General features: G+C 43.4%; 1 protein-coding gene across 1 annotated transcript; it reads left to right on the forward strand.

The window, feature by feature from the left end:
• The first annotated feature begins 14 nt into the window (after positions 1-14).
• On the forward strand, positions 15-15,371 carry COA8 (cytochrome c oxidase assembly factor 8). Its single transcript, XM_073570105.1, has 5 exons — positions 15-152; positions 6,456-6,653; positions 8,444-8,507; positions 9,113-9,203; positions 15,181-15,371. Exons 1-5 carry the CDS (start codon positions 42-44, stop codon positions 15,266-15,268), a joined length of 552 nt encoding a protein of 183 aa, XP_073426206.1. The 5' UTR covers positions 15-41; the 3' UTR covers positions 15,269-15,371.
• Positions 15,372-15,713: the final 342 nt, after the last annotated feature.

Below are 15,713 nucleotides of genomic sequence, written 5' to 3' on the forward strand. Positions count from 1 at the left end.
AAGACAACCGGCGTCGCCATCTTTGAAAGGGGGGCAGGATAATGGCGGCGTCCTGTGTCCGGGTGCCCCTTCTTCGCCCCCACCCTGCACAGCTGCTGTTCTCCCGCACTCTGCGCTCCGGAGACGCTGACACACGAGCGATAACTGCCAAGGTGACGTCATGAACCGCCTGCGTCATCCCTGCCCTGTACTAATGGCGCGCAGCTCCCAGAATGCCGTGCAGCCGCGAGCCTGACGCTGCAGTGTGCGCCAATTCCTGTCAGAGATGTTGCTCAATGGCTGCTCTACCTCTGCAGCTCAGTGCACAGCTCCGTCCACAAAGTGGACGACGAATCTCCATAATTAACGTGTTTGCATCAAATTGCCTTTTATTGACGCAGTTACGTGGGCACAGTGTGCTTTTATGGAATCACTGATAGACATGGCAGCGAATTATATTACCCAGTGACCACTGTATAATATTATTGGCCACTATTGGAGGTTTTTTGTTTTTTTTTACTTTTCACCAGATCTCCAGTTCTCTCTGAGGTAGTGAGTTGGGACTAGCTGCTGTTATGGCCCCTATACTTCACTCACATACATGAAGGTCCCCTGTTTCTACTGAGCAGAGTAGCTGTGAATCCAGCACCGGTTTTAGATAAAACACTTTAGAAGCTGTAATCCGACTCCGTTGTGATACCATGGTCATAAGAAATGATGGGTAATATACCTGAGGACTGACGCCAATGGAGCAGGGGCTCACAGTGCCTTTGTGTCCACCCCAAAGCGCATTTCGGACACCAAACCTTCGTCACAGGGCATAAGCTGTGTTAGGAAGCTGGGGTTTAGAAGCAAGTGAGCATCGGATTCGGAAGTCACATTGCCATGGTGTCACGGGTGTGTCAGATGCAAAAGATAGTCGCTCTGCATCCAGTTGCAGAAGAACTCTGCGTTTGGCATTGCAGACGCCTTCTTAATCCTTCTGACTATTGGACCCAGCGACAACCTCCTTCCGACTCTAATTCACACATCTGGGACCTGGGTGTTTATAACCTCCCAGTCCGCTTCAGGGAGTCACTGGTGATAATCACATTTTTCCCTTGTGAGGCCTGGTAACAAGGTTCCCATGTGTTCCTGACATCACCCGTCCCATGATGCAGATGCCAGCTCGCATCACGGCTGCCATGGCAACGGATGCGTCACTTCCTGTCCTCGTGTCACACAGTGTGGGAAGACTAAGTGCAGCACAAGGGGATGGAATCCCAAACACCTAGGGAAAAGGGGGAGTGGAGACCCCTAGGCAGATCTAATGGCACTCTGCCTCCCCTACCGTTCCCGTATTGGTTTCACACCAATCGCCGAGCAGGAACCTACGCTCTGTATTTCTCTAGAGCTAGGCCCTGAATAGGGAAGGGAGGGTGAACACTGGTCAGTCCCCACTGTACACTAAAGCAAAGAAGGGAGACAAACAAAGGGGAAGCAACTTATCTTGAACAGACTCAGAAAGTTAACACCAAACGTCCTCTAACAGCACCAGAGAGAAAGTTAGCCAACTGCTAAAGCTCTAAGCCTTCACAAGGGAAAAATGTGACTATCACCTGTGACTCCCCGAAGCAGACTGGGAGTCTATAAACACCCAGGTCCATGTGTGGCAATTAGAGCCGGAGGGAAGTTGCCACTGGTTCAAAAAGTCAGAAGGATTAAGATGGTGTCTGCAATGCCAAACACAGAGACCTTCTGCAGCAAGATGCAGAGCGACTGTATGTAGCATCTGACACGCCCGTGACAGGTACGGATTATATCTGTTTTTCAATGCTAAGTTCAGGTGGCAGGAGGGGAAAAAGTGGAGCTTGTCAGTGGATCAAATAATTATTCTCTGATAATGTCCCTTACAACTTGTCTTATATTTCTACATGTTCTTGATTTATAGATCCGAAAAGAGAGCACATATGAACCCAAAAGAGTACATAAAAATATAATCTTTATTGAGTAGCCAAAAAGACATACATAACATACAATATATTAAAAAGTGGGAAACCCAAAAAGACACCATTGCCCACATTTACAATAAAGAGGTTTGCACATATCTAAAAAGACCCCAACAATACCTCATAGAGACGCTGTGTAGCTGTGAGAGGGTGCCACAAAGGCACAGTAATTACTATATCAATAGCCAGCAGTCCTATTCAAATAGTACAAATAGTGCAAAGATAGATTCTTTACCTCCTGTGGGTGATGGTGTGCACCAACGCATCCCTGAACATACTACTCGAAGAAAAGGGACTAATAAAACCCATCTGGCAGCTATTTTTTAACAATACAGCCTGCAATTCTCTTACCTCTAGAAGAGCTAGCTAGTTAATTGAGCTAGCTGCATGGCCTGGGACACGCCGACTCCCATTGATGCACTCAGAAGAATTCGGCGCTCAGTGTTTACTCCGCAGCCCTCAACTCACGGAGGACGTAGTCACCACCAAAGACCTCCGCCTGGAATGTAGAAAGCGTGCCTGACTAGGTTTGTGGAAAGGGAAGATGTGACTGTGAGGTACAATGTCACCACTAAGTAGTTGTCATAAGGCCTGTTTCACACTTCCGTTTTTTCCCTTCAGTCAAAATCTGCCACTTTTAAAAAAAAAAAAAAAAAACATCCGCCAAAAAAGGGGCGGATCCGTTTTTTTCCCCCCATAGACTTACAATATTGGCGGATCTTGACTGACGGTCGTCCGTCCCACCCGTTTTTTTACGGATCCGACAAGATTTTAGCGGCTCCTGGGCGGATGAGACGGACCCTGCAACGTTTTTTTTCTTTTGACAGTCTGCTATTTTGAGCCGGTGAAGCTTTTTAACCCATAGAATGCCATCCCGGGAGCCGCTAAAATCTCTCACCCGCTTCGACTCCCACCGATGACGACCGACATCGCACGAGATCGCAGCCGTGACGACCGCCCGGCCGCGATCACTTTAATTCCCACCGCATTACTTCTTCCACGGCTCCGCTCTGCTACGTGGTCCGATGTCATCCGTACATCGCTAAACGGAGACGGATCAGTTTGTTTCAACCTTTGGCGGATTTCAGCTGACCGCCGCCGACGGAGGTATGAAACAGGCCTAAGAATATTGAAACATATATAAGGGCAAGTGGCCAGACATATTTTGAAGAGCCCAATTCATCAAGTGTTTTGTCTTCTTAACGCCCGAAATTTTAAATATTCTCCTAACTTCTGTACTTGACATTAGAAAGTAAATCTTGAACTTAAAATAACACACTATACTTCTGAGTCAAAGAATGTTAAAATACTGTACCTCTCAATGCCAAAGAACAGTAATTCAAGTCATACAACACCATCAAAGCGATCATACCCTTTTACTATTGCATGAATCAGGACCTAATCTTAAACCTTTAATAAATGTTTCCAATTTGTTCCCAACTATTTTATATCCCTCTCCTTAAGGTGGGCTTACATTACCCAATTAGCATTAAACGACCACCGATCAGCAACACCTATTCTCGTTAGCCTTCTGAAACAAGTAGATTGCACAGAATGGTCACCAATAGATTCTACTTGAAAGTATGTTTTTTGTTTTTACAGGTTGAGGCGCTGCGAGATCAATGATTTTTAAGCTGGCCAAAAGATGATTTCACCCTTTGAACAAACAAGTTCATCAGGTGATCGGCAGCCTTTTGACACTGCGCAATTATTGGGAATGAGCATTACTAGTTATTATCGTTTGAGATCGTGCAGTGTAAATGCACTTTTATTCTGCAACTGTCTGAAAGATCTTATCGGATGATGGAATAATTATCTTCACAAAACAGCCACAGAGATGACCAAGAGAAGAGGATGAAGATCGCAAGGCAGTTTCCAATCTGAAGCAGGCACCAAAGAAGTGGCGGTACTTAACAAATGTTTTACGCACTCAAGATTCGCAACAGTTCCTTAACTCCGGTGTCTGCAGATAATCATGGTTGTCACTCAGTTGCCTCAGTAACCTAAGAAGGATCATGACTCCTAGCTCCCTGTGTTGGGCAAAGGACTGGATTTACCATAGCCTTCAATAAACAAAGTGCTAGCTTATGTTACCAACAAAACACAGAGAAATGATATCATTAAAACCAGTAGAAAGCCTTGCTCATTTTCTTTAAAACACCCTCCCATCAGCTCTCGGTCTTCAACATGAGTTGTCAACCACTACGATCTAACGCGCCTACAGACTTGGCCCCTAGAGAGCGAGAACCGGACACATATATCACCCTATAATAGCTAGTTTCTTCCACTTTTAAGCGAAAAATCAGAAGTTACGGAGGTAACTAAAAGTACAAGAACGCAAAATCCTCATTTTCCAAGATTTTTCATTCTGTCTCCCGAATAAGAAAACCATTCTCCACTTTATGCACATATTCTTCCTACTCTACCCAGCTCGCCTAAGTGATCATTTATAGATCCATGAACTTCGATGACTGATCACAAGCCCGAGAATATTGTGGCATGCTTTACGCTATAGACTAATCCAGCTTTTTCATGAAAACGTGGAACATGTTCTGTATAGAACCCATCTGTTCTGGCATAACTAATATTACATGCCCACTGAAAGATCTCTTTCTCTATCCCAATCAAAATAGGAGAATGGGCTCTTCGGATATGTGTGTGCTCATTATTGAGACCTTAATCTCCCTGAGGAATTTCCTTGTTTGGTTCTTTGGGCCACACAGATCTGATTTTCTTCTTGAAAACCCCTTTGTTAATTTTTGTTCTTCTTTCACTTCTCTGATTTGCTAAATCTCAGAGAAATCATGGTATGACTTGGTTCCTGTTATTTGCTATTCTAACCAGGCTTCTTGTTATTGTAAGCCTGTCATCTTTACGAGATACTCCTTTTTATGCTGGATTCACACATGCGAGAAACATGCGCATCTCAATGCCCGACACTGCTGCTGGCACTCGGGAGCGGAGCGTGCGGCTGCATAGAAATACATGGAGCCGCACGCTCCGCTCCCGAGTGACGGCGGCACTTTAACCATATAATACAAAATCTCAGATACAAAAACCATAATATACATACACAGACCCTAGGCTGTCAATTGGGACTAAAAGAGGGCTCTAACCCTGTGGAGCTCCCAACTACACAAGAACAAAAACACATGGAGCGTATGAACCACCAAGAAATATATATTAAAAAAGTAAATTTTTAATGATAAGTATACAAAAAGTACACAACAATAATGTATCATAACAGATTAATAAATCACAGAGTTATTCAAATCGGGTACAAGGTGCACTAGATAAGTGGTGTCACCCCGAAGGCATGAGCACAGATAGACGGGCCTTCTCATTAGATTATATAATATACATATGTTCATAACAAAAGCCAAATTACCAATGGCAGACTCTTATCACATATTAGGGACACATAGTGTAGTATAAGTACTTTCAAGTCAGTGACCAGCAGCGTGTCTCCCTTGGTGAATGGAGTCACGTCATTATTGGTTCTCACCTGGCTGCGAGCATGACACGTGTCCCAACACACGTTTCGCGTTGGCTTCCTCAGTGGGCACGATGGTATGAATAGTCCCCACATGCCCATCTTATATACCCCACTTCTCAGTATCAGGTCTTTGCGATTTGTCTGGGAAACGGCACATGTATCCGAGCGTCCGGAATTACATCATCCCCGGCGCCATCATGGCCCCGATTTGAATAACTGATTTATTGATCTGTTATGATACATTATTGTTATGTGTATTTTGTATACTTATCATTAAAAAATTTACTTTTTTAATATACATTTCTTGGTGGTTCATAGCTCCATGTGTTTTTTTTCTTATTTACCCCTGTAGGAAACAAAAAGCTGTAGACAGGCCACCGCAAAAAATAAAAAAAAATATGGTGGCCCCAGCAGCACCAATCCTGTCATTCTGACTGTGTAGGGGAGCTGCCAGCCTTATGGAGACTGTCGGGCTCCATTAGAGGTCATCTTAAGTCAGATCCATTTCGTCATTGAGTTTTGTTATTTTTTTTTTTGTAATGAACCTGCAGTCACCAGTGTGAACTCAGCATTACAAGTTTAATAGATGTGTTACAGAAGCTCGACATGTAGGATTAAAGTGGTTTCCCCATTTTATATGGTGATATGCCATCAGGTTGTAATCGGAGGCTGTCCAGCCTCTGAGACCCCCACCAATCCTGAGAAGGAAGGGGCTGCAGCTTTGATGTAGAGTTTCTTCCCCTTCTAACTTTTCTGTGCTTTCCTCGTTGTATAGAACGTTGAAATTGCTCCTGCCTTTTGCTGAAATCCTTTTTTTTTCTTCATGCTGATTGTTATAACACAGTTTCTCCAGCAGGCGGCACTATTGCTATACAGTAATTCATCTACTCGACCTGGTGGAAAAGTATATATGGTACTACTAATGGTAAAAAAAAAAAGACTGCTGGGATGAACAGCCATAATATATTTTTTCCATTTTTTTTATCTTTTAGGCTATCAGTTTTTGCCCACCCGTGGACTCCAAGTATGATTGGATTGGTCCTCCCGATAGATATTCCAATCTTCGACCTATAAAATACTTTGTTCCGGCAGACGAGTCTCCTTTGGAAAGAAAACTTCGGGATCTACGTCAGGAAACAGAAAATTGGAATCAAAGGTTTTGGGCAAATCAAAATCTGACTTTCCTTAAGGTGTAACTTTTCTTTGTGACATAGTCATGTTAAGGGGCTAGCATAGTTTGCGATTTCAGACAGAAGATGCTACTGCTTTGTATTTGTTGCTTGTTGTATGCCCTTTATCGTATGCCCATTATCCATATAATTAGGGCAGAGTAGCCTATATCACATACAGTGTCTACCCTGCAGCTGCACATTCAACCTCAAAATACCTACATACCCAGAGATAGCAATTAAAGGTTTATTTTCAGGTTGTTTTCAGGGATGCATCGATCCTCTGCCCCTGCCTGCTGTATGGTGAGGTGTTCCCGAATCAATGCTCTATCTTGCTGCAAGCAGAGGCATCTTTGCCTCCGCAGGATCAGAGAAGCACAGTGGCACTGAAGCTGGACTGATCTAGTAGTCTGTCCAGTTTCAGAGCAATCCTTGCAAGCACTACATCACTTACAGCTACAATGTTTTATCTAAGAAATGGGTTCCTTGTATTATTTAATTTATGAATTTACCTGCATGATACTTTGGGCATGTAACTTGTGTTGTGGCCAGAGTCGCTGTGTGGACCCAACTTAGACACTTGCCAGTCTGGACAGAACCTACAGTCACGGCTGAAAGTGTTGGCACCCTTTAAATTGTTTCAGAAAATCCACCATCCGGACTATACTGCGTTGCAATTTTTAATTAATTTTTCTCTGCCATCCACATCCAGGGAGATTAGCTACACTGCCACGGGTTGTACACTTCTTGACTATGTTGCGCACTGTGAACACAAAAGAACATCAAGATCTCTGGAGATGGACTTGTTACCTTGAGATTGTTGATATTTTAAAACAATTTTGCTTCTCAAGTCCTCAGACAGTTCACTTCTCTTTCTGTTCTCCATGCTTAGTGTGACACACACAGACACACAATGCAAAGATTGAGTCAACTTCTCTTTTCTCTCTGGTTTCAGGTGTGATTTTCATATTGCTCACACCTGTTACTTGACACAGGTGAGTGTGAATGAGCATCACATGCTTAAAAGAAAGTTGTTTACTCACAATTTTGGAAAGGTGCCAACAATTTTGTCCTGACCATTTTTGGTGTTTTGTGTGAAATTATGTCCAATTTGCCTTTATTTTGTGTTTTTTTTTTTTTTTTTTTGTGTTGTTCCAATATTCACAAAGGAAATAAACGTGTTGTGATAAAACACTCCGGGGATCGCCTTTGCTGGGGTCAAAGGTCACGTGCGTTCAGCATGAAACTCAGGCGTACAGCCGGGGTCCGGGTATAACTGACACTGGGTCAGGTTTATTAAAGGTGAAAGCAATGCATAAAGGAAATAAAACATAAAACAAATCCTTGCCTGTCCGGCACTAACTAAACAAGGTATAACCTAACTACCAACTGACGGGCTTCTCACGTCCAGCCAAACCACAGTTACAGTGGGCACTGCTTTCACTCACGTGTGTCTCTCACACAGACAGGCTCTGTGTTTCCAGGCTGAGACCCTCACACAACCACCTGGCATCCATTATTCATTAGTAACCAGGTGAGATACTGACCAGACTAGGCCACATAGGAAAGGTATCTGGGTGAGATATACCTGCCCTCATCCACTATTCCCACATGATTCTCACAGTGTGTATAATAACGTGTATTTGCAATAATTTTCTGCAAGAAATACTTCATTTTCTGGAACAATTTCAAGGGTGGCAACACTTTTGGCCATGACTGTATAATTCAGCTCTTGCTAGTAGAGTAATGGCTAGACTATTCTGCAGGCTGTAACCCCATCGTCATTACTGAATGTATTTCTTTCTTTTTAGGAAAAAGAAGAATTTATCATCTCAAACCTTCACGCCTTGGGTTTGGGGCAGAGAGATGAGGAAGGTGAGACTTCCTGCGAGATGCTTCGGACTGTACGTTTTCCAGTTTTTAGGTCACTGTGCCTTTAGTTGTGTCATTCTGGTTGGGGATAAGTCTGGGGGTCTTGTGACTGTGACTTGTGGTCTCTCATTTGTGTATTATAATTGGGACTCATTTCTGTGTCACGAAAACTTTACCGTTATATTTTCCCTAATCGCAAAACGGACTATAATCCCGCCAGTAAATTATGTATGTCCCATGTCTGGTTCGGTACCCCCCCGGCTTTTACAGATCACAGGGGTCATCAGGCAGTTTGGTCCCCAGCGATTAGACATCTGTCCTGGTATGCAACTCTTTTATATATACAGAAGGCAATGTCACTGCTATATTTACATGGCATTTCTCCAACTGTTGCAAAACAGCCCCTTTTTGCATGCTGGGAGTTGTAGTTTTGTACCAGGTGTGGATGCACAGATTGGAAATTGCTGATTCAAGGCAACAGGAATGTGTTTATCTCCATCTTGGGCATGAAGTCTGATGACTCTCCGCACATCGCTGTCTCAATGGTAATGATTAAAATACTCAGCCAATGTACCATCCGTGCCAAACATCTTCTCTGCCCTTCACAGGACGGAAAAGGACACTGGATGCAGAAGTGATGGCTTATTTTTATAAGGATTTCCTCAGCAAGAACTTTACCAAACATTCACAATATAACAGGTACTTGTATCCTCCGAACTGGAGGACTGCGGTGCTCAGTGTATAGTATATTATGGGATGTTTGCTAATGGTTGGGAGGATGGTATACAAAACTTTTTTTGTAAAAGTAATTGTGCGGTTTTTATTTTTCAGTAAATTTTTCCCATTTCTTTTGTATGTTCACCAGTCTTCCCTGACTCAGAAACAATCTACCCCCCCCATCTCCGCTACACCTCCCCAACCTATTACACTATTCAATCCCCAGCTCTCCATATGTCAGGTTACTACATTCCTCCTCAGTGCTTTCCTCTGTTCTTCCTTGTACCAGAGAACAAATTTTGTGTGCCGGACTACCTCAGCTCTATCTCTTCTGTGTGCCGGACCAGCCCCGCCCTAGCTCTGCTGTGTCCTCGACTACCTCCTCCTCCCTAGCTCAGGTGTGTGCTGGACCCCACCCTCCTCCCTCATTAGCTCTGCTGTGTGTTGGACCACCCCCGTCCTAGCTCTGGTGTGTGCGGGACCCCCTCCTCCATACGTCTGCTGTGTGCCGAACCCCCGCCCTAGCTCTACTGTGTCCCAGACTACCACAACCCTAGCTCTGGTGTGTCCCAAACGCCCCCTCCCTAGCTCTTCTGTGTGCCGTACCACCCTTCCCCTAGCTTTGCTGTGTCCCGGACTACCTCTTTCCTTGCTCTGGTGTGTGCCGGATCCGCCCCCTCCTCCCTAGCTCTGATGTATGCTGGACCACCCCTACCTTACCTTTGCTGTGTCCTGGACTACCTCTTCCCTAGCTCTGGTGTTTCGGACCCCCTCCCCTAGCTCTGATGTGTGCCGGAATACCCCCCGCCCTAGCTCTGTCATGTCCTGGATGGCTCCCGTCCTTTCCTACTATGTTTCGCATCACTCCTGACTAGTATTACTGTGTGCCGGACCGGACTACCTCAACACTAGCTCTGTTGTGTTCTGGACTACTACAGCCTTCCTACTACTGTATGTTATACCACTCCCTCCTTTGTACTTTTTTGTGCCAGACCACCCCCACCCTCGCATTGCCGAGTGCCATATCACACTCGAGCTGCTGCGTGCCGGATCACGCCTGTCCTCACGCTGCTGTGTGCCGGACCAGCCCCGCCTTCACGCTGCTTCGTGCCAGACCTCCCGCGCCCTCGCTCTGCTGTGTCTCAGACCACCCCTGTGTTGTTCTGTGTATCTGGATCGTACCGATCCTTCATTGCCCCCTTTACATGAGAACCAGCAGAATTCACCATATACCGCTTTTTTTCTGCTGATGTATATTTAGATTCCTATTGCAATGCAATTTATTTATAGGGAATTTATGACAGACATTGCCGTCCTGCAGACTCCTGGCAATATTATACACTATTACATCATTTACACCACACATCAAACCTGCCACTCCCTCAAGGTCTGATATTTAGCAGTATTATAAGAAAATTTAATTAGTACACATAAATTTAATCATAATGTATGGTCATGTGTCCAACAGGAATATGAGATCTATAAACAGTATACATGACCCAACACAACAGGATTCCAAGACAATAAATATTAAACAAAATATATAAAGTGTACTAACTATAATTATTACAAATGAGCAAGTGGAAAATACTACAGTAAAATTGGTCTATAGCGGTAGATACGCATAATGGTTGCAAATGGTGTGCAACAAAAAAGTGCTATATATAGTGCAGGAAAAGATAGAAAAGGGGAATATGTGTGTGTGTGTGTGTAGTATACAGTGCCTACAAGTAGTATTCAACCCCCTGCAGATTTAGCAGGTTTGATAAGATGCAAATAAGTTAGAGCCTTCAAACTTCACACAAGAGCAGGATTTATTAACAGATGCATAAATCTTACAAACCAAAAAGTTATGTTGCTCAGTTAAATTTTAAGAAATTTTAAACATACAAGTGTGGGTCAATTATTATTCAACCCCTAGGTTTAATATTTTGTGGAATAACCCTTGTTTGCAATTACAGCTAATAATTGTCTTTTATAAGACCTGATCAGGCCGGCACAGGTCTCTGGAGTTATCTTGGCCCACTCCTCCATGCAGATCTTCTCCAAGTTATCTAGGTTCTTTGGGTGTCTCATGTGGACTTTAATCTTGAGCTCCTTCCACAAGTTTTCAATTGGGTTAAGGTCAGGAGACTGACTAGGCCACTCCAACACCTTGATTTTTTGCCTCTTGAACCAGGCCTTGGTTTTCTTGGCTGTGTGCTTTGGGTCGTTGTCTTGTTGGAAGATGAAATGACGACCCATCTTAAGATCCTTGATGGAGGAGCGGAGGTTCTTGGCCAAAATCTCCAGGTAGGCCGTGCTATCCATCTTCCCATGGATGCGGACCAGATGGCCAGGCCCCTTGGCTGAGAAACAGCCCCACAGCATGATGCTGCCACCACCATGCTTGACTGTAGGGATGGTATTCTTGGGGTCGTATGCAGTGCCATCCAGTCTCCAAACGTCACGTGTGTGGTTGGCACCAAAGATCTCGATCTTGGTCTCATCAGACCAGAGAACCTTGAACCAGTCTGTCTCAGAGTCCTCCAAGTGATCATGAGCAAACTGTAGACGAGCCTTGACATGACGCTTTGAAAGTAAAGGTACCTTACGGGCTCGTCTGGAACGGAGACCATTGCGGTGGAGTACGTTACTTATGGTATTGACTGAAACCAATGTCCCCACTGCCATGAGATCTTCCCGGAGCTCCTTCCTTGTTGTCCTTGGGTTAGCCTTGACTCTTCGGACAAGCCTGGCCTCGGCACGGGAGGAAACTTTCAAAGGCTGTCCAGGCCGTGGAAGGCTAACAGTAGTTCCATAAGCCTTACACTTCCGGATGATGCTCCCAACAGTGGAGACAGGTAGGCCCAACTCCTTGGAAAGGGTTTTGTACCCCTTGCCAGCCTTGTGACCCTCCACGATCTTGTCTCTGATGGCCTTGGAATGTTCCTTTGTCTTTCCCATGTTGACCATGTATGAGTGCTGTTCACAAGTTTGGGGAGGGTCTTAAATAGTCAGAAAAGGCTGGAAAAAGAGATAATTAATCCAAACATGTGAAGCTCATTGTTCTTTGTGCCTGAAATACTTCTTAATACTTTAGGGGAACCAAACAGAATTCTGGTGGTTTGAGGGGTGGAATAATAAATGACCCTCTGAATAAACTTTTCACAATTTAAAAAAAAATTAAACAAAGAAATAACATTCTTTTTTGCTGCAGTGCATTTCACACTTCCAGGCTGATCTACAGTCAAAATGTCACAATGCCAAGTTAATTCCGAATGTGTAAACCTGCTAAATCTGCAGGGGGTTGAATACTACTTGTAGGCACTGTATATAAGATAGCTGATTAAGACGCACAAATAAGAAGATGTGTATCAGGGGAAAACCAGATATAACTAAGCACCAGGCAAAGCTGATGTATAGGAAGGAGACATAATATACAGTTAGGTCCATATATATTTGGACAGAGACAACATTTTTCTAATTTTGGTTCTAGACATTACCACAATGAATTTTAAACAAAACAATTCAGATGCAGTTGAATTTCAGACTTTCAGCTTTCATTTGAGGGTATCCACATTAAAATTGGATGAAGGGTTTAGGAGTTTCAGCTCCTTAACATGTGCCACCCTGTTTTTAAAGGGACCAAAAGTAATTGGACAGATTAAATAATTGTAAATAAAATGTTCATTTCTAGTACTTGGTTGAAATCCCTTTGTTGGCAATGACTGCCTGAAGTCTTGAATTCATGGACATCACCAGACGCTGTGTTTCCTCCTTATTGATGCTCTGCCAGGCCTTCACTGCGGTGGTTTTCAGTTGGTGTTTGTGGGCATTTCTGTCTGAAGTTTAGTCTTTAACAAGTGAAATCCATGCTCAATTGGGTTGAGATCAGGTGACTGACTTGGCCATTCAAGAATATTCCACTTCTTTGCTTTAATAAACTCCTGGGTTGCTTTGGCTTTATGTTTTGGGTCATTGTCCATCTGTAGTATGAAACGACGACCAATCAGTTTGGCTGCATTTGGCAGGACCTGAGGACACAGTATGGCTCTGAATACCTCAGAATTCATTCGGCTGCTTCTGTCCTGTGTCACATCAATAACACTAGTGACCCAGTGCCACTGGCAGCCATGCATGCCGAAGCCATCACACTGCCTCTGCCGTGTTTTACAGATGATGTGGTATGCTTTGGATCATGAGCTGTACCATGCCTTCGCCATACTATTCTCTTTCCTTCATTCTGGTAGAGGTTGATCTTGGTTTCATCTGTCCAAAGAATGTTCTTCCAGAACTGTGCTGGCTTTTTTATCTATTTCTTTGCAAAGTCCAGTCTAGCCTTTTTATTCTTGATGCTTATGAGTGGCCTGCACCGTGCAGTGAACCCTCTGTATTTACTTTCATGCAGGCTTCTCTTTATGGTAGATTTGGATATTGATACGCCTACCTCCTGGAGAGTGTTGTTCACTTGGTTGGCTGTTGTGAAGGGGTCTCTCTTCACCATGGAGATTATTCTGCGATCATCCACCACTGTTGTCTTCCATGGGCGCCCAGGTCTTTTTGCATTGATGAGTTCACCAGTGCTTTCTTTCTCAGGATGTACCAAACTGTAGATTTTGCCACTCCTAATGTTGTAGCAATTCCTCGGATGGGTTTTTTCTGTTTTTGCAGCTTAAGGATGGCTTGTTTCACCTGCATGGAGAGCTCCTTTGACCGCATGTTTCCTTCACAGCAAAACCTTCCAAATGCAAGCACCACACCTCCAATCAACTCCAGGCCTTTTATATGCTTAATTGAGAATGACATAACGAAGGGATTGCCCACACCTGTCCATGAAATAGCCTTGGAGTCAATTGTCCAATTACTTTTGGTCCCTTTAAAAACAAGGTGGCACATGTTAAGGAGCTGAAACTCCTAAACCCTTCATCCAATTTTAATGTGGATACCCTCAAATGAAAGCTGAAAGCCTGAACTTCAACTGCATCTGAATTGTTTTGTTTAAAATTCATTGTGGTAATGTCTAGAACCAAAATTAGAAAAATGTTGTCTCTGTCCAAATATATATGGACCTAACTGTACATATTAAGTCATGTGATAAGTGCGTGACACAGGTACATATATATGTATATAAAAAAAATATAGGCAACACTGAGATGTGTGCATAAAATAAGTGAAAGTGTAATCTCAAAAATCATGTGCAAAATACTTATCATACTGTATATGTCAGTAGATAAAATGAGGGTAATTTGGAAGAAGCTGTTAGCCCAGAAGGAAGTCAGATGGAGAACTATTTTCTTCACCTTCTCTGCTTAAGTATTTGGGCATCACAAGTTAGATACCTGGTACGGCACAACTCTCTGATAGGGCCTTTGCGTTCCACTGTGGAATGTGCTTCATTTACTGGTTATTAATTTGCATCTGCGTTCCAACGTGGAACACGCTGCACTTCCGGCCCGACATCATATCCTACCCTGAGGACGTTCTCCTTTGGAGACATGCTCTCTGGCTAGTATATACGCTGGTGTCTCCACTCATAAATGGGTCAGTAGCACAGCTGACACTGATGTGAAATTCTGATTGATCCAGGTATATTTTAAATATCCTTCGTTTCCCTTGTGAAAGCCTCAGGTGAAACACGCGTCGATTCTAAGCAGTGTATGGTAAGGCTATAAAGTGCAATCATTGTTCTATATTTGGCTGCCTGCATCATGTTATGCTATAGGGAGACTGTCCATTTATTTACAGGGTACCCACTGTCCTGTGACCACATGTATGTCTTTTTAATCTTACTGTGGCGTTTTCCCCTTGGTCATTTTTAATAATTAGACTTACAGTAATAAGCTTTATATATATTTTCTTTTGGGTCATGTATTTTGTTTGTAGTTTCAAAATATTATAAGAAGTATACTGCAGGTCTGGTATTTATTATACTCAATTAAACCTTCTGGGGTTTTTTACCCATTTTTATTTTTTTCAGAGAATGGTACAAGAGGAATTTTACTATCACGTTCCTTATGGCACAAGTCACATTACAGAGAGCGCTGAAGAAGATTCGATGGAAATAGGAGAAATTGGATTAAAATGTTAATTAAATGCACCGTCAGCAGTTACTTGTTGTAGAGATGCACCTAAAATTCAATAATAAAATATTTTTTTTATTTTTAAAAATGCACAATCTTATTTTATTTTCTTACTGTTTTCTTGCAGATTGCTGCTGTTTGTTTAAAAAAAAAAAGAAAACTGCATTTCTCGTTCGCCTTATTGGGGGACACAGAGACCATGGGTGTATGCTGCTGCCACTAGGAGGCTGACACTATGCACAAAAAAAGGTTAGCTCCTCCTCCGCAGTGTACACCCCACCGACCGGCAGGAAGTTCCTCAGTTTAGCTTAGTGTCAGTAGGAGGTGGACACGGGTCTTTGATTAGACCCATATCTACCTCGATGTGCGTCGTTTCTTTTCAGGTTTTTCCGGAGGGATACAGTGTGAATAGTCACATCTGTAGTCCCAC

This window comes from Dendrobates tinctorius, unplaced genomic scaffold, assembly GCF_039654945.1.
Source record: "Dendrobates tinctorius isolate UK_male_01 unplaced genomic scaffold, ASM3965494v1 ptg000006l, whole genome shotgun sequence".
Classification (NCBI taxonomy): domain Eukaryota; kingdom Metazoa; phylum Chordata; class Amphibia; order Anura; family Dendrobatidae; genus Dendrobates; species Dendrobates tinctorius.

Bases quoted from the DNA above. Each gene is read 5' to 3' on its own strand.
- COA8 (XM_073570105.1), top strand. From the start codon at position 42: ATGGCGGCGTCCTGTGTCCGGGTGCCCCTTCTTCGCCCCCACCCTGCA. The intron at 153-6,455 runs GTGACGTCATGA...TTTATCTTTTAG, and splicing joins CACGAGCGATAACTGCCAAG to GCTATCAGTTTTTGCCCACC. The intron at 8,508-9,112 runs GTGAGACTTCCT...TGCCCTTCACAG, and splicing joins GGGGCAGAGAGATGAGGAAG to GACGGAAAAGGACACTGGAT.